Source organism: Ciona robusta, chromosome 1, assembly GCF_009617815.1.
Source record: "Ciona robusta chromosome 1, ASM961781v2".
NCBI lineage: Eukaryota > Metazoa > Chordata > Ascidiacea > Phlebobranchia > Cionidae > Ciona > Ciona robusta.
In genome coordinates, this window is record NC_143235.1 from 5,363,494 (window position 1) to 5,382,521 (window position 19,028).

General features: G+C 33.3%; 3 protein-coding genes and 1 long non-coding RNA gene across 6 annotated transcripts in view; 1 reads left to right on the forward strand and 3 right to left on the reverse strand.

Annotated features, from left to right (window-relative positions):
- LOC149741753 (dynein axonemal heavy chain 10-like) overlaps nucleotides 1–1,450 on the reverse strand; it is a 42,163-nt gene extending 40,713 nt beyond the window's left edge. For 2 of the 3 annotated variants that reach the window (XM_089885802.1, XM_089885793.1), the window contains exon 1: nucleotides 355–1,449. In XM_089885802.1, coding sequence (XP_089741928.1) covers nucleotides 355–429 — 75 coding nt within the window. In that variant the 5' untranslated portion in view covers nucleotides 430–1,449. Of the gene's footprint in view, nucleotides 1–354 lie in introns of all 3 variants that reach the window. The other variant, XM_089885784.1, reaches the window with a different exon arrangement.
- A 2,182-nt stretch (nucleotides 1,451–3,632) lies between these two features.
- LOC149741755 (2-iminobutanoate/2-iminopropanoate deaminase-like) lies at nucleotides 3,633–6,133 on the reverse strand. Its single transcript, XM_089886001.1, has 5 exons — nucleotides 5,995–6,133; nucleotides 5,503–5,605; nucleotides 4,873–4,927; nucleotides 4,094–4,162; nucleotides 3,633–3,884 (listed from the first exon to the last, which is right to left on the reverse strand). The coding sequence occupies exons 1-5, from the start codon at nucleotides 6,054–6,056 to the stop codon at nucleotides 3,775–3,777; spliced, it is 399 nt and encodes a 132-aa protein (XP_089742127.1). The 5' UTR covers nucleotides 6,057–6,133; the 3' UTR covers nucleotides 3,633–3,774.
- Nucleotides 6,134–6,181: 48 nt separating this feature from the next.
- Nucleotides 6,182–7,402, reverse strand: LOC149741756 (arginine-hydroxylase NDUFAF5, mitochondrial-like). The gene has a single exon (XM_089885987.1). The coding sequence runs from the start codon at nucleotides 7,272–7,274 to the stop codon at nucleotides 6,309–6,311; it is 966 nt and encodes a 321-aa protein (XP_089742113.1). The 5' UTR covers nucleotides 7,275–7,402; the 3' UTR covers nucleotides 6,182–6,308.
- A 6,741-nt stretch (nucleotides 7,403–14,143) lies between these two features.
- On the forward strand, nucleotides 14,144–16,529 carry LOC149741757 (uncharacterized). Its single transcript, XR_016386007.1, has 2 exons — nucleotides 14,144–14,185; nucleotides 14,559–16,529. It is a non-coding gene; the product is annotated as an uncharacterized LOC149741757 (long non-coding RNA).
- Nucleotides 16,530–19,028: the final 2,499 nt, after the last annotated feature.

Sequence of the window (19,028 nt, forward strand, 5' to 3'; positions counted from 1 at the left end):
TTTCAACATAAACGTCAGACTTTTCCGCAAAAAATATACAGTGGGCTTTACTGAGATCCAAAAAACATTTTGAAACCAAACTTTTCACTGGTTACCAATTAGGGATTACCGATTCCCCATGAATATTAGGTCATTCTTTTCAATCTGGTTAATCCTCTTGGTATGAACAGTGTTAAATTGCAGCCTAAAATGTTTTTTAAGGGGCCATTGCGTCAGTATTATTCAACATCAAACAATTTAAGCAGGATTGTTGGCCAGCAGTCAGCATAATCTGGTATGTAGCCATGTTCAATCGAAAAAGTAAAACTTTATAAGGTTTAAAAAATACAGACTTGTAAAATTTAGTTGACCCACCTCATTGTCTTTAATGTTCAAACCAAGACACACTCGATCCCGAATCCATTCTATCCTGGGATCATCCAAAGCCATAGTGGGTTAATTCATTTAAACTTGAATATAAAAAAATAATATCCAGAAATTCTGGTAAACCCTCTAAACATAAAATCCTTAGATGGTATATGATGAGACGTTGATAGTTAATAGTTTTTTTCGGCATTAGTGAAGAATCAAGCATTTCCATAGGGTGGCATAGGGCATTGGGATTCACATCCATAAAAGTTTTAAATAAAATATTTCTTTCACTTTATTTTGTAAATTCATGGTTTTTTTACCTCTACTTTTATTCGATCATTATCGATTACAAATGTTACAAATAAAACAGAGTTTTTCAGCTAGGGCTTTGGTAAGCTACAAATGCCATTAACTTAAGCGGAAAAGACCAATAATAACATAATTATTGCAACAATATTGTTTTGTTCTGGTAATGTGATATTGCGCCAAAGCAGTGGGCAAGTTGCATTGTAGCCTTCTCTCTTTGTTAGAGAAAAAAAAGAAAAAATAAATTTCAATACAAAACCCAAAAGATCTGCCTGTTCTAAATTACGCAAATTTTAGTTACTTTTAAACAATAATGAAACCACAAATATTTATGAATTTGAATATTCAGTACACTGGTAGAAAAACATTTAAAGTACTTATATAGTGTTATGTACAGCTATGCCATAATTTGTTCGCGTAAACTATTAAAAAAATTAAATCATATTCGTCTAAAAAACGTCCGAAGTTAAGACAGTTGACCGAAGTTAGGACAGGTACCATGTTACAACTTTGTAGGTGATTATTTTTGGGCCTTTTTGATTTTATATATAACAATAAATAACTGAGCATATAACAACAATGACAATGTGTTGATTTATAGATTATATATAATTAATATACTTATTCTAATAACAATGTTTAATATTCGTAAAAGTAGCTTAGCTTTTCAAACTTTTACTGAAAAAACTCTAAAACTCAAAACAAGTTCGCTCTCCATTAGCGACTCTAGCAACCGTCGTTGCCGAGGTACGATAGGCTCGACGCAGCCTTTTTGATTTTTTTTTTTTGCAAATAGAGGGCGCCCGCCATGTTTAAAGATAGACTTGTGCGTTTATCGCATATTGTGCTATAACGAACTCATTAAATCTATACCTGAAAGCTGGGACACAGGCAATATTGTGATAGAGAATAACAGCGCCAGTAGGGTGCAACAATTGTTAAATGGCATAGGAGAATTAAATTCGACAAGCTCGATGTACCGAAGCATTGTTGCGGCGCTGGAGGAACCAATTCTCGGAACGCAACAAAAATGGTGCGCAATGATTGGGAACATAGACGACTGGGAGAAAGTTTACATGAACAATTATTTTTGCACGTTGGAAACAAAATTAAGATCTTTTCAAATAAAATTACAAAACCACGCTATTGTAACAAATGAAACACTTTTCAAATTGGGATTTAAAGACACTGACCGATGCGTTTCATGCAAAACAGAAATAGAAACTTTATTACACGCGTTTTATTATTGCCCGAAAGTTAAGCAATTCTGGTATAAGGTTGAAAACTGGATCTGTGCAAGTATCCGGAGGCCCTTTAGTTTTCACTTAAGGCACCTTTTATTTGGTATTACTGACATTCTTGTGAATTGTTTATTATTGTGTGCACGTTTCTGTATATACCGATTTAGAATCCAAGCGAAACCACCTGATTTTAATATATTTAAATATGACGCAGAAAATACTCAAATAACGGAATTTTATATTGCTAAAGCATGTGGGCGAACGTCCACACACTTCTTTAAGTGGGGTGCAACCACCTGAACTGTGTACTTGTACATTGCTTCCGCATAGTTGCCATTGTTTGTATTATTTTATTCCAATAAAAAAAAAAAAAAAATTATCGCATATTGTGCAGGTGTGTGCACCGAAATATGAAGTGCAAACGAATATTTTAGTTTAATAAAGAAAAGGTAGTTTAATATGCCATATTATTAAACTATGATGCACCGAAAGTTTTCTGTTGTAGCACGGAGCGGCAAAAATATAATTTGTGGCCACAATGTAAAATGTGAGTAAAGTTCCACTATTAAAAAATTACAACACAAGCACTCGTTATGTTGCATGATTTGTTATTTTAAGTCTTATATAGTGGGGTGGGGGAAGATGTGACACTTTTAACACATAATTTTCAAACAGCCTGATCGTGTTTTAAAGAATTAACAACGGTCTGTGGAAGTCGTAAGGAAACGGTTTCATAATTCTTTGAATGTTCTTTGTTTACTACCAAATGGAAAGAGAAAACAAAATGAAAAGATGTCCCATCTTCCCCCACCTTACTATATCTGTTGACTAAAATTGAATTATAAAACGTATACATAAATTTGATATGCCGTTGTCGTAATATATTCGTTCCGATTGATGATTAGTACTGATGGTGTTGTTATAAATTCGTTTCCATTAATATATTTGTACCGGTGTCGTAATATATTCGTTCCGATTGGTGTACTTGTACCGGGCGCGATTGCGCATGCCGGCATGCGCCGATACGCTACTATAGTATCCGGGCGTGCGAATTCGCATGCGAAGTCCTATGCCAACCCATTACCGAGTTCCGTATGCAGCAGCGAAATCCGGACAAAACGGACGAATTCCGGATACTGTGTACAGCCACCCTAAGTATTCCGTCACCGCCCATTCTGCAATAATAACTTTTCCCATATATTATTTTTAAAAAATAGATAAGATAATCAGTGTAAATGCTCGTTAAGTGTTAAAACTGCTGACATTTTATAGTTAGCGAGCTAAATATTTCAACTTAATGTCCCATCTTGCCCCACTTTTTAGTTATGCTGATGTTTATTGCTTTACTATAAAATATTTGTTTCTAATTCAATAATTAATCACTCTTGAGAAGTTCTAATATAATATATAGTAGCTAGTAGGGTTGGCCAATTCAAACACTTAAGCACATATTTTCCCTAGCCCTATTAAAATTGTTCTTTTAGTGATACTATGGGTAGGAGTTATAAGCAGCTGTTGTTTATAATCTAACTAATGCTCTTATCTTGGCAGTTTACTGTTGAGAACACCATGAATTGCCTTCATACTTTTATGAATTAAGAACACCTGAGAGCTATTCGCACATTCGCCTTAAAAACACAAAAATATTAACACTTGCTATTATTTAGACTACTAGACCCAGACTCAACCATGAACGAACACAGTCAATTCGGGAGTTAAAATATAATTGTAACCTTAAGGTTGAATTTATATTTTTATTCTGGATAACAAAATATGGTAAGGCGACAAACTTTAGTAACTTATATATTTAAATTGCACTTGACAGAACATGAATTGCTTAAACAGGAATGAACACTTTCTACTTTAATAAGGTAATTTAGTCGGAACACAGGCCGTCCACAGCAATAGCTTCTATTTCCACTTTAGCTTGTTTGGGAAGACTTCCAGGTGCAAAACATGCCCTTGCTGGATAGGGTTGTTTAAAATCTACATAATTAACAAGAGTTATATTACTACTAAAATTTTTTTCAGTAAAAAATGATAACAGCACATCACCAATATTAAAAGGAGACTTTACTCACAAGTAACATACATGGTAACTTGCAAGCTGACAAGAGGTGTATAAACGCCCGTGTTATAACGACTGTTGTTTTCCGGCCACACAGGGATAAAGTAAGATTCAACATTCAACTTACACTTTGCATAAATAGAGTTCACTTTTTCAAAGTCGTTAATGTCTCCAAGCAGTACTGTTGTTTTCACCACTAAAATATAAATAGAAAAAAACTAGTTTATTACATAAAATAAACTTTTTATATTACTTGAATTGGATTCAAACAGATGGATTTGGAAAACAGGTTAAATTTCAATTGTTTAATGTGGTACATGTTAAATTCGTTCCAGCTACATCTCCCCTCTTTCACACTGAATGGTTTTAGGCTTTTTTGTGTAATGTATAAAATAAATACTATAAAATACAACAATTTCTTTGTATTTTTACATTTAGTTAGACAATATTTTTAATTATGTAAATGCAAGAGTAACAAATTAAAATATCATTTGTCCAGTGCTGTGGAAAAGTGGTTTGCGCGCCTGCCTGTAACCCAGAGGTAATGGGTTTAAGACTTGTCGCACCTACCATTGTGAGCGTATGTGTCCTTTGGAAAGACACTTATCTGCAATTGCTCCAACCCAGTGGTCACCAATGGGTTGTACGAACTATCAGCCATACATAAAAAAATCCCCCCAAAAAATAATCACCCATAAAGTAACATACATGGTAACTCATAACCTGGCAAGAGGTGTATGAACACCCGTGTTATAACGACTTTCGTTTTCTAACCATACGAAGATAAAGTTTCATGCATTCATTCAGTTAATCAGTTTCAACAGATAAAGCAAAATTTTCTAGCATCATGTTTTATAATAATTATAGTGAAGGGGTTTTATAATAACTGGGGAGGAGTATCCATACCATTAGAGAAGTTCATGTTGGCTGCCTCAAGGATGTACCCCATGTTTTTAAGAACCTAACAAAGTAAACAGTATTGTAGTAAAAAAGATATGTAGTATTTTACCAACACATATGATAAGGGAAATAATTATGAATAATAATATAGATGTATCATTTAACCCTGCTTCCATTGCTTCAAGTAATTGATGTGGTTCGAATAAAGTTGAGTAACTAAAACACAATGACACTAGTCCTGTATTTCTCTTTAATTATTTTTTGTTCCTTATTTGAATGACTTTTGGCAAGCATCATAATAATAATAACGTTGTGGTAAATTTCATGGACTGTGTAGCCTATACAACTTTAGTAAAAAGCTGGCATGTAAGGAATCATTACATTAACATTACTGTACAAACGTGCACTGCGCTAAAACAAGCATGCAGAAAATTGCTGTTGTAGGTTGTGCTACCGCAGGAATTACATTGCTACCGCCATGAGATGTGAATTTTATAAACCTCTGATTGCTGGAGTGGGATGACATGCCAATCCATTATAATCAAAAATAGTCAATACTAAAGATTTAAAAAAGCAACAATTTTACAGAAAGTTTATATTCATGACATATATATATGTTTTAAAAGTAAAACTAACTTGCTCAGCTTGTGATTCAACATCTGAAGCCATCAGCCCAGTCTCCACATTGAGGCCAATCTGTCCGGATATGTACAAAGTATTTTCCACTTTAATTGCTTGGCTGTAAAATAGAATGAAAACAAATTACGATATGTTTAAGCATTTGTTATTATTGTACTTGCTAAACGAAACCCCTCGAATTTCAAATCGAAAGGGTTAGTCATTAATTGTCTAACTTAAATGTTACCAGATATATATAATATATATTTTACACTTAAATGTCACCATTTGGAAAAACAGATTGTCGGCCATGCAGCTGTTAGAAAAGGTGGACACAGGTGCAGCCGAAGAGCGCAAATGTTTTTTATTAGAATTGCGGTTTTCATTTGATTGTTGTTGTTAATTTGTTACTTAGTAACAAAAATGTTGATTTAAGGAATAAAGACAAAATTTTTTGATCTTTTGCTCCCCTTCTAAACGTTCAACGCCCCAAGTTTAACATGTACCAACCTGTACGGTCCAAGACCACCTGGTGCTTTAAGACTATTAATAACTTGCCGTACAATACTCATTGTGGCTAATTAGGATTAAATGAATATACAATCAGAATGTGTTAAAATCTCCTAAAAAGAAATTAGGTTTTTATAGAGCTTACCTTGTTTGAAAATTAACATTATTGGTTAAATTTCAAAATTTAGCTTTTAGCCGTTTCATTTATTCTTATGAAAACATATAAAATGTAAATAGTAGTATTAAGTTAGATGGAGTACAGGTTAGTTGAGCAATGTTATAACCTCAAAACAGAATTAAAAATGTCAGAATTTTCATGACATTTTAACATTAAGTCCTTTTGGTACCGCTCCTGGATCAAGTGGTTTGGGTTGAGATTCGTGTGCTTTCCATCCAATCATAAATAACATTTGATATGTACATGGCACTGAATTTTTTTCCAAATCACCATACATTGATTGATAAATACCTGATGCTGCTAATATTGTGTCCCGATGCATTGGTTTAATATTTATAGCACAATTATTTTCTGCCATGCCTTTTAAATCATACATAACTTCAAACATAGATGGGTAATTTACAACCAGTTGATCAAAATCTAAAGTTACAAGCGTAAAACCGGCATTGTACATTAAATTGGCAAGTTGATGGCCTTGTATCATAGGTGAGACATGGGGAGCCATTCCCCCTTCCCTTTCTAGCTCAGCCAACTGCAATGAACAACGAAGTTCAAACAGTGAGTCTGCACCAAGCATCATTCCAATAAAACAGCCGTCTGGTTTTAAAACCCTTAGCACTTCTTTAAAACAGGCTGGAAGATCATTCACCCAATGCAAACTCATACTTGTGAGTACCATATCAAATGTCTCATCACGAAATGGCAAATTTTCTTCACCAAAGGTAATCGATTGCGTATCAAGTACTGAAGTACAAGAATTTAATAAATATCCATTTGAAGTATCTCCTTGAATAAGCATATCAACACCATCCAACTGAGACAGTTCTTCAGAAATAAACCCTCTCCCACATCCTAAGTCCAATGTGAGAGGTAATGATCGTTTTACATCAGCCACTCGATCAGCAACCATTACTGCTGCTTCCTTTTTTAAATACTCAAAAACAGCTACATCTTCAAGTTTCGCTGTTCTATCCTTGTGGAGCCTCTTAAGCTTCGTATTGAACACTACGCGCGCTGCATTGCTCGAGGCACTACACAGTTGGAAGTGGTATACTCCACTTTTAGTAACTTTCCATAAGTTAGATATTGCTCTCAAACACATAGGTGAAGATGATTTTTTTAATTCATAAAGTTGATCAATCTCTTTAGTGCAGTAGCCAGTATTCAGTAGTAAAGCAGTACTATTAGTAATCGTTGGTTGACTCTTTAAAATGGTAAAAGTTTAGAAAGAATTCGTTTAGTTAATACTGTCAACTACCCTAACTTTGGACCAAGGTGATCCTAGAATACAGATATTATAGCGGCCATTTTCGATACCTTCTACTGGTGCCACCAACCTAAAATTTGAACACTGTACTAACTAGACCCCAGCGGTACCGATTCTAAAATCAAAACTTTAAAATTCGGAAAAATATTAATTATGAATATTAATATTCGTCATAAAAACATATTTATAGAATTTTCGCATGCACCAGCTTTGAATATGTTGTAGCGCTACTTAATAGCTACAAAATGAAACATTTTTTTCTTCAAAAAAATGGGGGCTTGGGTATGAAATATTAAAAAGTATGACCATAACTTGAATCATATAAATATCAAATTTTCAATTTTTTTGGCAAAATTATAACTTACGCATACATCTATGTTGGTCACTAACATACCATTCCCATTAAAAAAATAATTAATTTTAATTTTTTTTTAATTATGAATATTAATATTCGTCATAAAAACATATTTATAGAATTTTCGCACGCACCAGCTTGGAATATGTTATAGCGCTACGTAATAGCTACAAAATGAAACATTAATTTTTTCAAAAAAATAGGGGCTTGGGTTCAGAATACAGACAAGTATGAGTCAAATATCTCAAATCATATAAATATCAAATTTTCTAAAAATATTCGCGAAAATATAACTCACGCATACATCTGTGTAGGTCACTAACATATTTTTTCCATTAAAAAAATATTTAATTTTAATTTTTTTTTTAATTATGAATATTAATATTCGTCATAAAAACATATTTATAGAATTTTCGCACGCACCAGCTTGGAATATGTTATAGCGCTACGTAATAGCTACAAAATGAAACATTAATTTTTTCAAAAAAATAGGGGCTTGGGTTCAGAATACAGACAAGTATGAGTCAAATATCTCAAATCATATAAATATCAAATTTTCTAAAAATATTCGCGAAAATATAACTCACGCATACATCTGTGTAGGTCACTAACATATTTTTTCCATTAAAAAAATATTTAATTTTAATTTTTTTTTAATTATGAATATTAATATTCGTCATAAAAACATATTTATAGAATTTTCGCACGCACCAGCTTGGAATATGTTATAGCGCTACGTGATACCTAAAAAATCAAGCTTTAATTTCTTCAAAAAAATGGGGGCTTGGGTTCAGAATACAGGCAAGTATGGTCAAAATTAAATCATATAAATATCAAATTTTTCATTTTTTTGCAAAAATATAACTTACACATACATCTATGTTGGTCACTCTCATATTATTCCCATTAAAAAAATAATTAATTTTAATTTTTTTTAATTATGAATATTAATATTCGTCATAAAAACATATTTATAGAATTTTCGCACGAACCAGCTTCGAATATGTTATAGCGCAACGTATTTGCTACAAAATGAAACTTTCATTTCTTCAAAAAAAATGCGGGCTTGGGTTCAGAATACAGGCAAGTATGAGTCATAACTATAATTCCTTGTTCATATATTTTATTTGCATGAACGCTAAAATTATACGCGCATAAATCGACGTAAATGTCATTCACAAAAATAAATAAATGCGGAAAAGTTTATGTACTGCACCACGGTTCTTTTTATACAAGTTTTATTCACCAAAACACCCAAAGATTTTTCAATATGGCTATTAACATACGTCATAAGAGCATAGTAATACCATCTTGTTTCAAATTAAAATCGGAAATTTAATAGTTCCACTAAATAACTAAAAAGTAAAACATTAATTTCCTTAACTTGGTGCGGGGATGGGTGTCAAATATTGTGAAGAATATTCGTATAACTTATGTCACTTTACCGTTTATTGACTTTTTTTTATTCAAACTTAAAAAACAAAAGTTGTTTTTGTAACTAAACATTTGTTTTGCAATAACATGTTGTTGTTGTTGTTGTTGTTCTACGTGCAAGACATGGCTCCATTTTGACTGCGTCGCTGAGGAAATACCTAGTGAGGCTAAACGTATAGGCGTTAAATGGTTTTGTATCAATTGTTCTGAATAATTTGTTTACTGCCTAACTATGTGTTTTCAGTTATATTCTACAGGTATCCGACGATGATCAACGAACACACAACGAGGAGATCACTAAATCTTTGGTCACTATTCCTCACATTTTACTCTTCTATTAATTCTGCATCGTATCAGTTTGTAGAATAATAGAAGAGTAAAGTGTTTGGATTACAACTGCACAAACTCCTTTCCTGGTGGAACTTACTAACAACGTTAAAACTCTATAAATGCCAAAGATGAACACATTCGCCAATTTAAATAACGGAGGTGCAAAGATTATCGTAACGGCGATAGCGACCTTGAGCCTCTACTTCTAAAACAAACTAATTTATCAGCCTTCCTTTAGTCCATTCATTGTCGTCTGATACAATTTGATCGAGCATATCAATCAATTAAAGACCCTAATCTTAGAGGCTTCAAGAACAAAAAACCTTTTGTATTAATTGAAACAAAAATTTAAATTCTCGATGTTTCTATACTTACGTACGGATAGGATAAAGTAAATGGTGCGGCAGTCGAAGACTTTATTTAAATTCAAAGCATCACATTTGAATGAACGTATTTACTGTTTATTATATTATTTTTTATTATATGTATAATTTTTGCGTTCGTGCAAATAAAATATATGAACAAGGAATTATAGTTATGACCATACTTGTCTGTATTCTGAACCCAAGCCCGCATTTTTTTTTGAAGAAATGAAAGTTTTATTTTGTAGCTAATACGTAGCGCTATAACATATTCGAAGCTGGTTCGTGCGAAAATTCTATAAATATGTTTTTATGACGAATATTAATATTCATAATTAAAAAAAAATTCAAACTAATTATTTTTTGACAGAAATGACACCTTAGTAACCTACATAGATGTATGCGTAAGTTATATTTTCGCAAAAAAATCGAAAATTTGATATTTATATGATTTGAGTTATGACCATACTTGTTTGTATTCTGAACCCAAGCCCCCATTTTTTTGAAGAAATTAATGTTTCATTTTGTAGCTAATACGTAGCGCTATAACATATTCCAAGCTGGTGCGTGCGAAAATTCTATAAATATGTTTTTATGACGAATATTAATATTCATAATTAAAAAAAATTAAAATTAATTATTTTTTTAATGAGTGTAATATGAGAGTGACCAACATAGATGTATGCGTGAGTTATATTTTCGCGAATATTTTTAGAAAATTTAATATTCATATGATTTGAGATATTTGACTCATACTTGTCTGTATTCTGAACCCAAGCCCCCATTTTTTTGAAAAAATTAATGTTTCATTTTGTAGCTATTACGAAGCGCTATAACATATTCCAAGCTGGTGCGTGCGAAAATTCTATAAATATGTTTTTATGACGAATATTAATATTCATAATTAAAAAAAAATTAAAATTAATTATTTTTTTAATGGAAATGGTATGTTAGTGACCAACATAGATGTATGCGTAAGTTATATTTTTGCAAAAAAAATTGAAAATTTGATATTTATATGATTCAAGTTATGGTCATACTTTTTAATATTTCATACCCAAGCCCCCATTTTTTTGAAGAAAAAAATGTTTCACTTTGTAGCTATTTAGCAAAGTCCATAGAAATCACTATGGACTTTGCTATTTAGTAGCGCTACAACATATTCAAAGCTGGTGCGTGCGAAAATTCTATAAATATGTTTTTATGACGAATATTATTATTCATAATTAATAATTTTTCGAATTTTAAATTTTTGATTTCAGAATCGGTACCGCTGGGGTCTAGTTAGTACAGTGTCCAAATTTTAGGTTGGTGGCACCAGTAGAAGGTATCGAAAATGGCCGCTATAATATCTGTATTCTAGCATAGAATACTGAACATAGAAAGCCAACCGACCATGCTCCATTGTCTCGGTCACGGTTGAGTGACACTCAGCAGAATGAGATTGCCAGAATAGCCGTCTGCAATAAATATCGTTTGACCCAGACATGTTTATATACGGACTATGGTTTTACCTGTTGGTATGTTATAGTATTCCGTGTAGCTTCGAAATTATACTCAAACTAATTTACTTATTTTAATAAACTGTTACCGGTGTTAAAAATACATTAACGCACTGTATTTCATGCATCCAACAGCAGCAGTAGTAGTTAATATTTGGTGCAGTATTGGTCCTAATGGATGTACAAGAGGACGTTATTGTAGAACTGCTATTTACCGACGTGGATACTGAAAGTAATTTATCGTCATCAGTGCAATCCACGACTCCTGATCCCACTATTAGAGAGGAAGACATAACGTATGTTAATCAAGTTCTGAACCCCGACTTTACACTTTCACAATTTGGATTACAAAAAGTAACAACTTGGATAATGGAATTTGCAAAAAATAAAAATGAGGAACATATTATAAAACAATATCCTTTGATTTGTACAAATGCTTCAAGTTTTTTTTTATCAAAAATAGAAAATGGGCAGGCATCAGTGGCAATTTTGAGTATGATGAAGCAAATTGTAAAGCCAATACAAAAAGAAAGCACAGTATTACAGACTGAAATTACAGAACTAGAACAGGATGTCATTGAGTATATTGGAGGCTTCACATTAAAAAAGGCATCTAAAAAATTTGAAAACGATTACAGTGTCATTAATTCATTTTGCACCACAAATCCATCAGGATCAATGATACCCCTGCTTGAACAAAGGATTGGATCATTAAGGAATCCATCAACAGAATACCACCATCTTCTGCTGTACACATATAACTTGGTGAAACAGCAGTGCAGTGATATTTCATCTGTAGACTTTAAAAAGATTACTTGTAAAATTTTACACGATGTTACATTCAGCCACTTTGTTGACCGAATAGTTGATCGAAGTGAGGTAGAAAATAATGTTGTCTTAAAATTAACAACTTATCTTGTTACTTTATTTATACGATTATTATCTTATGCTTTTTCCAAAAAGTTATTTGAAAGATTGTCTAAAACCTGCAACCGGCAAACACATAGTCTTAGAAAAGAACTAAATAAAATGTAAAGAAGTTAAAAATACTGTTGTTACCAATTTGCATTTTCATTTTCTTGGGCGTTTTGGGAGTGGAATATCACTAACTTCTGTCCATGCATTTTCTTTGCCAAAAGTAGTGCTACCATTTAAACCCTTGACTTTTTTTATCACCTTCCGAACAGTAATATGCTGAATTCCATATGCAGCCTGTGAAACATCAGGGTTTCCAGATCTTCGACCAATTTGACGCTTAAAAATAAAACTTTTGTTAACTTTAGTTGAGAATATTTTTAATCGCAATTCAATACGTCATTTTTCATACCAAGTTTCCAAAGAATGCTTCAAGTACATCTTGAGTAAAAGAATGCAAGCATACATATTCCAATGAACTACTTGACAGCAAACGTTTTGTTAAAGAAATGAAATTTTGTGTGGTAAATATAAGTCCCTCTAACGTAGGTTTTGCCATAAGCCTTTTACCCTCCCCACGATGGTGCGTTTTGACATCAACCTAAGAAATAAATCTCAGTAAGTCCTAAACACCTCAGTGAAACAATAACACGATATTACCATCCAATCAATCAAACATTTCACAAAGTTATCTTGCAACCATAAAAGTCTGCTGTCTTTAGGATCACGTATAGGGCACGATGCATTACAGTTGACAATATCAAACCATCTGTAAAGTTAATTTCAAATGTGGTTTAAAACTAGATGTTGGGACAAATGCTACACAAAAATAATAAGACTACGAAGAATATTTACTTCGCAAACATGAGAATAAATTCTGATGTCCCCTGCGCTCCCACCATAGTACTAAGGCATTTGCCAACACGCCAGCTGAGAACATCTCTTGCCAGGTTAACTCTCATCTGCACAAATTAAAAATTAAAAAAATTACAGTGATACCCTAAATTAGATTACTTTTGAGTAAGGGGTGAGGTGAATGTGCTCTGATGTAAGGAGACTTTTTGAAAGAATCTCAGAAGCTTGATCTTCTTTATACAGGTCAATAACATGTGTCCACAGTACATCAAAGCCGCTCATGTTCATATACCTTGTACCACCTGGTTTCGAGGACAAGAGAGAATTTCTTGTGGTCTGTAAAGATAAAACTAACTACACTGAATCATATAAGTTGAAAATATGCTTTACTTTGAGCAAATGAGATGGATCCGAGCAGAGAAAAATCGGTCGACTTGGGGCATGAGGATTTGGAGCAGTGAATGGCTGATCCAATGGAATTGTGGAACTTCCACTAACAAGTTTAAAAAAGCGTCTGTTAACTGACATACCATCAGCTACAACAGCATGGATCTGTAGACCCCGCTTTTCGCATTCATTCAAGAGCTCCCAAAAAATAATTGCCATCTGATATGCCGGTGTAACATTTGTAGGATACCAAGCTAGTGGAATAGACACTTCTCTCTTCACAGTTCTTACATAAAACACTAAAAAAATTACATATTGAATTTGTTGAAATATTAGTATAATGCCATAGAATACCTAGTATGTGACTTGCTAAAGTAGGTTTGTCTGAAAGTGGCTGTAGCTCTGAAAATCCCACCAACATTCCATCGCGAATAACAACATTTTCTCGTACTAAAAATACATGACAATAATACACATGGAGTACACCTTACAGCAGCAACTTACTTTTCATCTCATCCAATGTAAGGTAACCTATAAGCTCTTCATTATCTTTTGCCACGCGTTCAATTTCAGCCAATGCAATTGAACTGATCCCAGATGTTGGAGGTATGCAATTTCTACCGAAAATAAGTTATCACACCCCTTGTTAAATTATTCTTTATAGTAAATGTTAGAATGGCAAAATAAGTTAAATCTGTACCTGTAACTTTTTATAGTGGATATTGATGGCAACACCAGAGCTTTGCTACTTCTTATGTGCTCATATGCAGCAGGAGAGCGACAGTATAACTCAAGTGCCCAACGCACTACATCGGGATGATATCTCCTTGCATGTATAGACAGTGATGCATTGCTGATTTGATTTTTGTAAAACATCTTGTGCCAATTATTCAGACTCTTTTCTTCTTCTCCATAGACAACCTAAACACAAACCCAGTGAATCAATGAACAAAATAATCCTAACCACAAACCTTAATAGTTTCATGTATTTGATTGTCAACTTCAACTTGGCTTTGAACATCTTGGACATTTGCATACTTTGAGCACTCAACACATACAGGAACATCACGAAGCGATGACACTAAAGAATCAAATGAAGAAACAATCATAGTGAGATTGCTTTAACTTGTATCTTAGAAGTACACACATATTACCTATAATATTGCATTTAGATGACCTAATTATATTTGACGTCTCAATTTTGTTCCCATCCCATACCAGCTGTGGGTGTTCCAAAGAACCCTTGATATGTTTTTCAATGCCTTGGCACAAGGTCAGACGTTCTGCTTCACCTAGAACATAGGTTGTGATAAGCAAAATTCTTCTAAAATTTAGCTTTTACAATACTTACATAGCACATTGTACAAAGTGTCAAGTTGACCATTACCCAAAAGACTTATGGCATTGGAAACTTTCCATCCAGACAATGCTACAGCAGTGATGTGAGCATTAGAATCAAATTCAATTCTAAAAACATACAATTAGAATAAAAATAATTTCAAAAAGAGAATCAACCAAAGTATTGATTTACCGGATTCGAGGCAGTATTGTGTCCTGTTCTTTATATTCCAAAATAAAAAATGACTTCCAGGCATAATAAATCCAATGTTCTGAAATTTAGTGATTCATAATATAATTACATATTATAGAAAAAAACACAATAAAGATTCCATAACACTTTAACTGCAGATTTAATGAAATGATTGTTTGTTATGTATAAAATAAACCTGTACCTTTCACTTTTTCTGACAGTTTGTTTGCTGCTTTCTGTAAATCAGCTACACAACTGTATCTGAGTTTTTGTGGTAGATCTTCACGCACTGCTGGCTCTTTTCTTGGACAACCAGTAAATTGTCCAGATACCTTCGGTAAATTTTTTCTTGGTTTTGCACCAATCTTAAGCTGTTTTCTTACACCTTTCACTATAATGTCACTTTCTAAAAAGTGATTCTCACATATGGCAGCCCTAAATAGGATTATGACAAAACTTATTAGTCTGGTTGTTTTTACTTCATTAGTTTAACCAAGAAAATAAATAAACGTAAACTTACGATTCTTTTTTCAACATTTCGTTAATCACATCTCCCCCCTTCACATCACGCATTGACAAGATGAAATTAGTCAGTGTTTCTCGATGGCAACGCTCAGCGTTATCTTTGGCTAATTCGGGTCTTCTTATACAAAAAAGAGCCCTGCAACTTTCTTTTAATACTTTTGATCTGCTATGACTGTAGCAACAACCCGGAACCGAACAATGAGAAGGAGCCATAGTATTTCTGTATGTAAACCGATTAATCTAATATTATATGCACGTATTGACGTATTGTTCCAATACTAAGCGTAATTATAGGAATGAGTGTCATTCAACCGTAACGAAAATTTCGTCATAATGCAACAACAATGAGGTCGGCTTTCTATGTTCAGTATTCTATGATTCTAGGATCCCCTTGGTTAACTTTGGGCAGTTTTTAAACAAATATGGTTTATTTTCTTTAATAGTTTGCGCCAACAAATTATGGCATAGTTTCACATTTAAATGTTTTTCCACCCGTAAACCGAGTATTTAAATCATATTCATAAATATTTTTAAGTTTTTGTTTTATTTTAAAGTAGTACTTGCTTTTTCTAGGCTGCATATAACATACTTAACCCAAAGTTAACTTGGACTTAACCCAGTTCTGCTGGCTTTGACTAGAATCTAAAGTGGGTGGTATGCAGAAAGTATACTTAACTTTTTGCTTGATCTTAGTTTAGCTAAACGGAGATCATGCAAAAAACTTAAGTGGTATGCAGAAAGTATAATCAGTGATTCTTAGCTGATCTATGTTTATCTTTTTCGTGTTTGTGACGTAACAATGGACGAGAGAATTTCTCTCGAAAATTACTCCACGAAGAAGGCAATTCTCGGTAAAAATGACGACAAAAATGTTTAATAAAAGTCAAAATCGAATTTGTTATTGTTTTTATACCTTTAACAGAATAGTAATCAATATAAACAGTAAAAATAGTATGGAAAGAGTAGCAGCAAGTCGGAGTAAGGTCAGTAAGCGGTTGCCGAACTTTTGCGATCCGAAGCGACTTTTTCTAAAAAGGCCCAGACTCCGTTAAAACCTATAAAAACGATCCAATACAATCTATTTGACGTGGATTTACAGAAATTAATCTTATGTCGCGTTACCAACCCTAAAAGCTACCAATTTGCATCGCCACCAGACACTTAAACAGCCAATTTCGCTGTTTAACTTTTTGACGATAATCGACAATCAAAAATCGGTAATTAACTTTGATTATACTTTCTGCATACCGTTTAAATCGTTGTTATGTCAACAATGAAATTTGATCTAAGATCAAAGTTGATTATACTTTCTGCATACACGGCCTACTAGAGATACGGCCTGATAATTCACATTTTACGTTTGAAATTAGAAGGCCTATTGTACGTCACAAACACCATTATTTTCAATTGTTACGTCATGTATTTTGCTTAAAAAAAGGTCGCAGTAATGGGAAAAACGCATTGAAAAACATACGAATTTAGCAATGAGGTCAATTATTTACGAAAGTATAGCTACATGCAGCGTTAGAAGCGACCAAACAGCATAATAATTATATAAGTAAAGACTTGTAAACATATTAAAGGCGTAAACAAAGTTTACAGCACCAACACGGACTTAAACAAGAAAGTAACAAAGCTTTCATTGAGAAACTCTTAAACCAATGCTGCTTGTGAGGGCAGGGTTATCCTCAAAAGGCATTGGATGTTTGATTTGGTAACCATATAAGTGTCCAACCAACCAGCAAATAACGTTAAATCATTCACCTAATCATCATTTATATAAAAATGGCTGAATCAAGTGGATTTGAATAGAATCTTGTTTTTGGATTGACCACTGTCCACCAAAGCATGTATTGAAAAGTAAACTACAAAAGTTGGGGTTTCCAGAATACATGGTTGTAAGCAAATTGGCTTTAACGGAATAGTTGGAACTAAGGGTTTTTCGCTTTCCATGCTTTACCAAGTGAGCTTCATCATAATCATTCTCGTAAATTCCCCCGTGTAGACCAAGCTGCCAGTCTGCCGTATATAAGCAACTTTGCCGTCAAGTCCGTTTGTCCAGGAGCCAAAAAAACGAAGGTTTCTTCGGACAGGACTGATAACAAGACCAATTTAAACATGCAGCGCACTTGTAGACCATGGTAAACTGTAGTTCAATGTATATAATATAATTTGAATGAACTGTATCAGTATCAAGTAAGTTCAGACCCGCAAGTGGTTCACGTTAAAAATAAAACATCTATACATAGACACAAATAATCATTGAACCTGCAAACCAAACGACGATTACTAAAACTATCTTGTTTACTAACTCAATGTGCGCTAGTTTAGTTTAGACACAATCACTGGTTTAGAAACAAATGTTGTTTCAGTAGCGAAATGGATGTAGAGAACTATACTGAATATACTGTCTCGTAATTTTCTTCGACTGAGTGCGAACGGGACTACGTAATCTGTTCTAACCTAAAAGACTACCTGTAGGTTATCTTACAGTTATTTTAAACACTTTATTACTGCAAAATAATCCTGATAATCTCTTTGCAACTAGCATACACCTTCACATTTTAAATGAATATTTAAATTAAACTGTATACTATGCTGCTATGTTTACACCTAAACAATGAATAACAATGGGAAAATAATGTTGGTTGTGACGTATAATAGGCCTTCTAATTTCAAACGTAAAATGTGAATTATCAGGCCGTATCTCTAGTAGGCCGTGCTGCATACCACCCAAAATCCAAAATAATTGTTACACCGGGCGAGGATCGAACTCAGTATATTAAGCTATTATCTAACCGGTTGAGCTATAACTCCCAATGATATGACATGACGAAACGGCGGCTATACGGTTTAGGAATGTGGGACATTGGGAGTTCTGGAGTGCACAACTGCACGTGTTGGTGAGATAAGAAATCCTCACAACGATTCACGACTGCATCAAACAATTACCATTTGAGTGAGGACACATTAAATGCACTACTCTTATACCTTATTATCATTAATCGTAGTTAAAACATCTTTAATTCAACATCATATGATTAATATTAATTTCCAAAATTACCTAATTACTGCGTGATTACGGTTTGTCAAATGTTATGAAAACAGACGTTTTTAAGCGACGACAACGTTAACTAGTGTAAGTTTACAATAAACACATTGTACAGAAGTTGTACAAAGCGTATTTACACATATTCTTTACCAATCACTCAATCCTTATACATCATAAGTTTCATTAGTTATAATACATGTATATACATTCTGCTTACTGCTCCACAGTCACCAATGGCGACTAGAACCGGTTTTGTTGGTTACTTCGGATTTGTTTTTGATTGAGCCCAGTCGACCGTTGTAGTAAAATGATTAATTAATACTATGCTAATTAGTTTATAC

Bases quoted from the DNA above. Each gene is read 5' to 3' on its own strand.
- LOC149741755 (XM_089886001.1), bottom strand. From the start codon at position 6,056: ATGAGTATTGTACGGCAAGTTATTAATAGTCTTAAAGCACCAGGTGGT. The intron at 5,606-5,994 runs GTTGGTACATGT...TCTATTTTACAG, and splicing joins GGTGGTCTTGGACCGTACAG to CCAAGCAATTAAAGTGGAAA. The intron at 4,928-5,502 runs GTTAGTTTTACT...TTACTTTGTTAG, and splicing joins TTGAATCACAAGCTGAGCAA to GTTCTTAAAAACATGGGGTA.
- LOC149741756 (XM_089885987.1), bottom strand. From the start codon at position 7,274: ATGTGTTTGAGAGCAATATCTAACTTATGGAAAGTTACTAAAAGTGGA.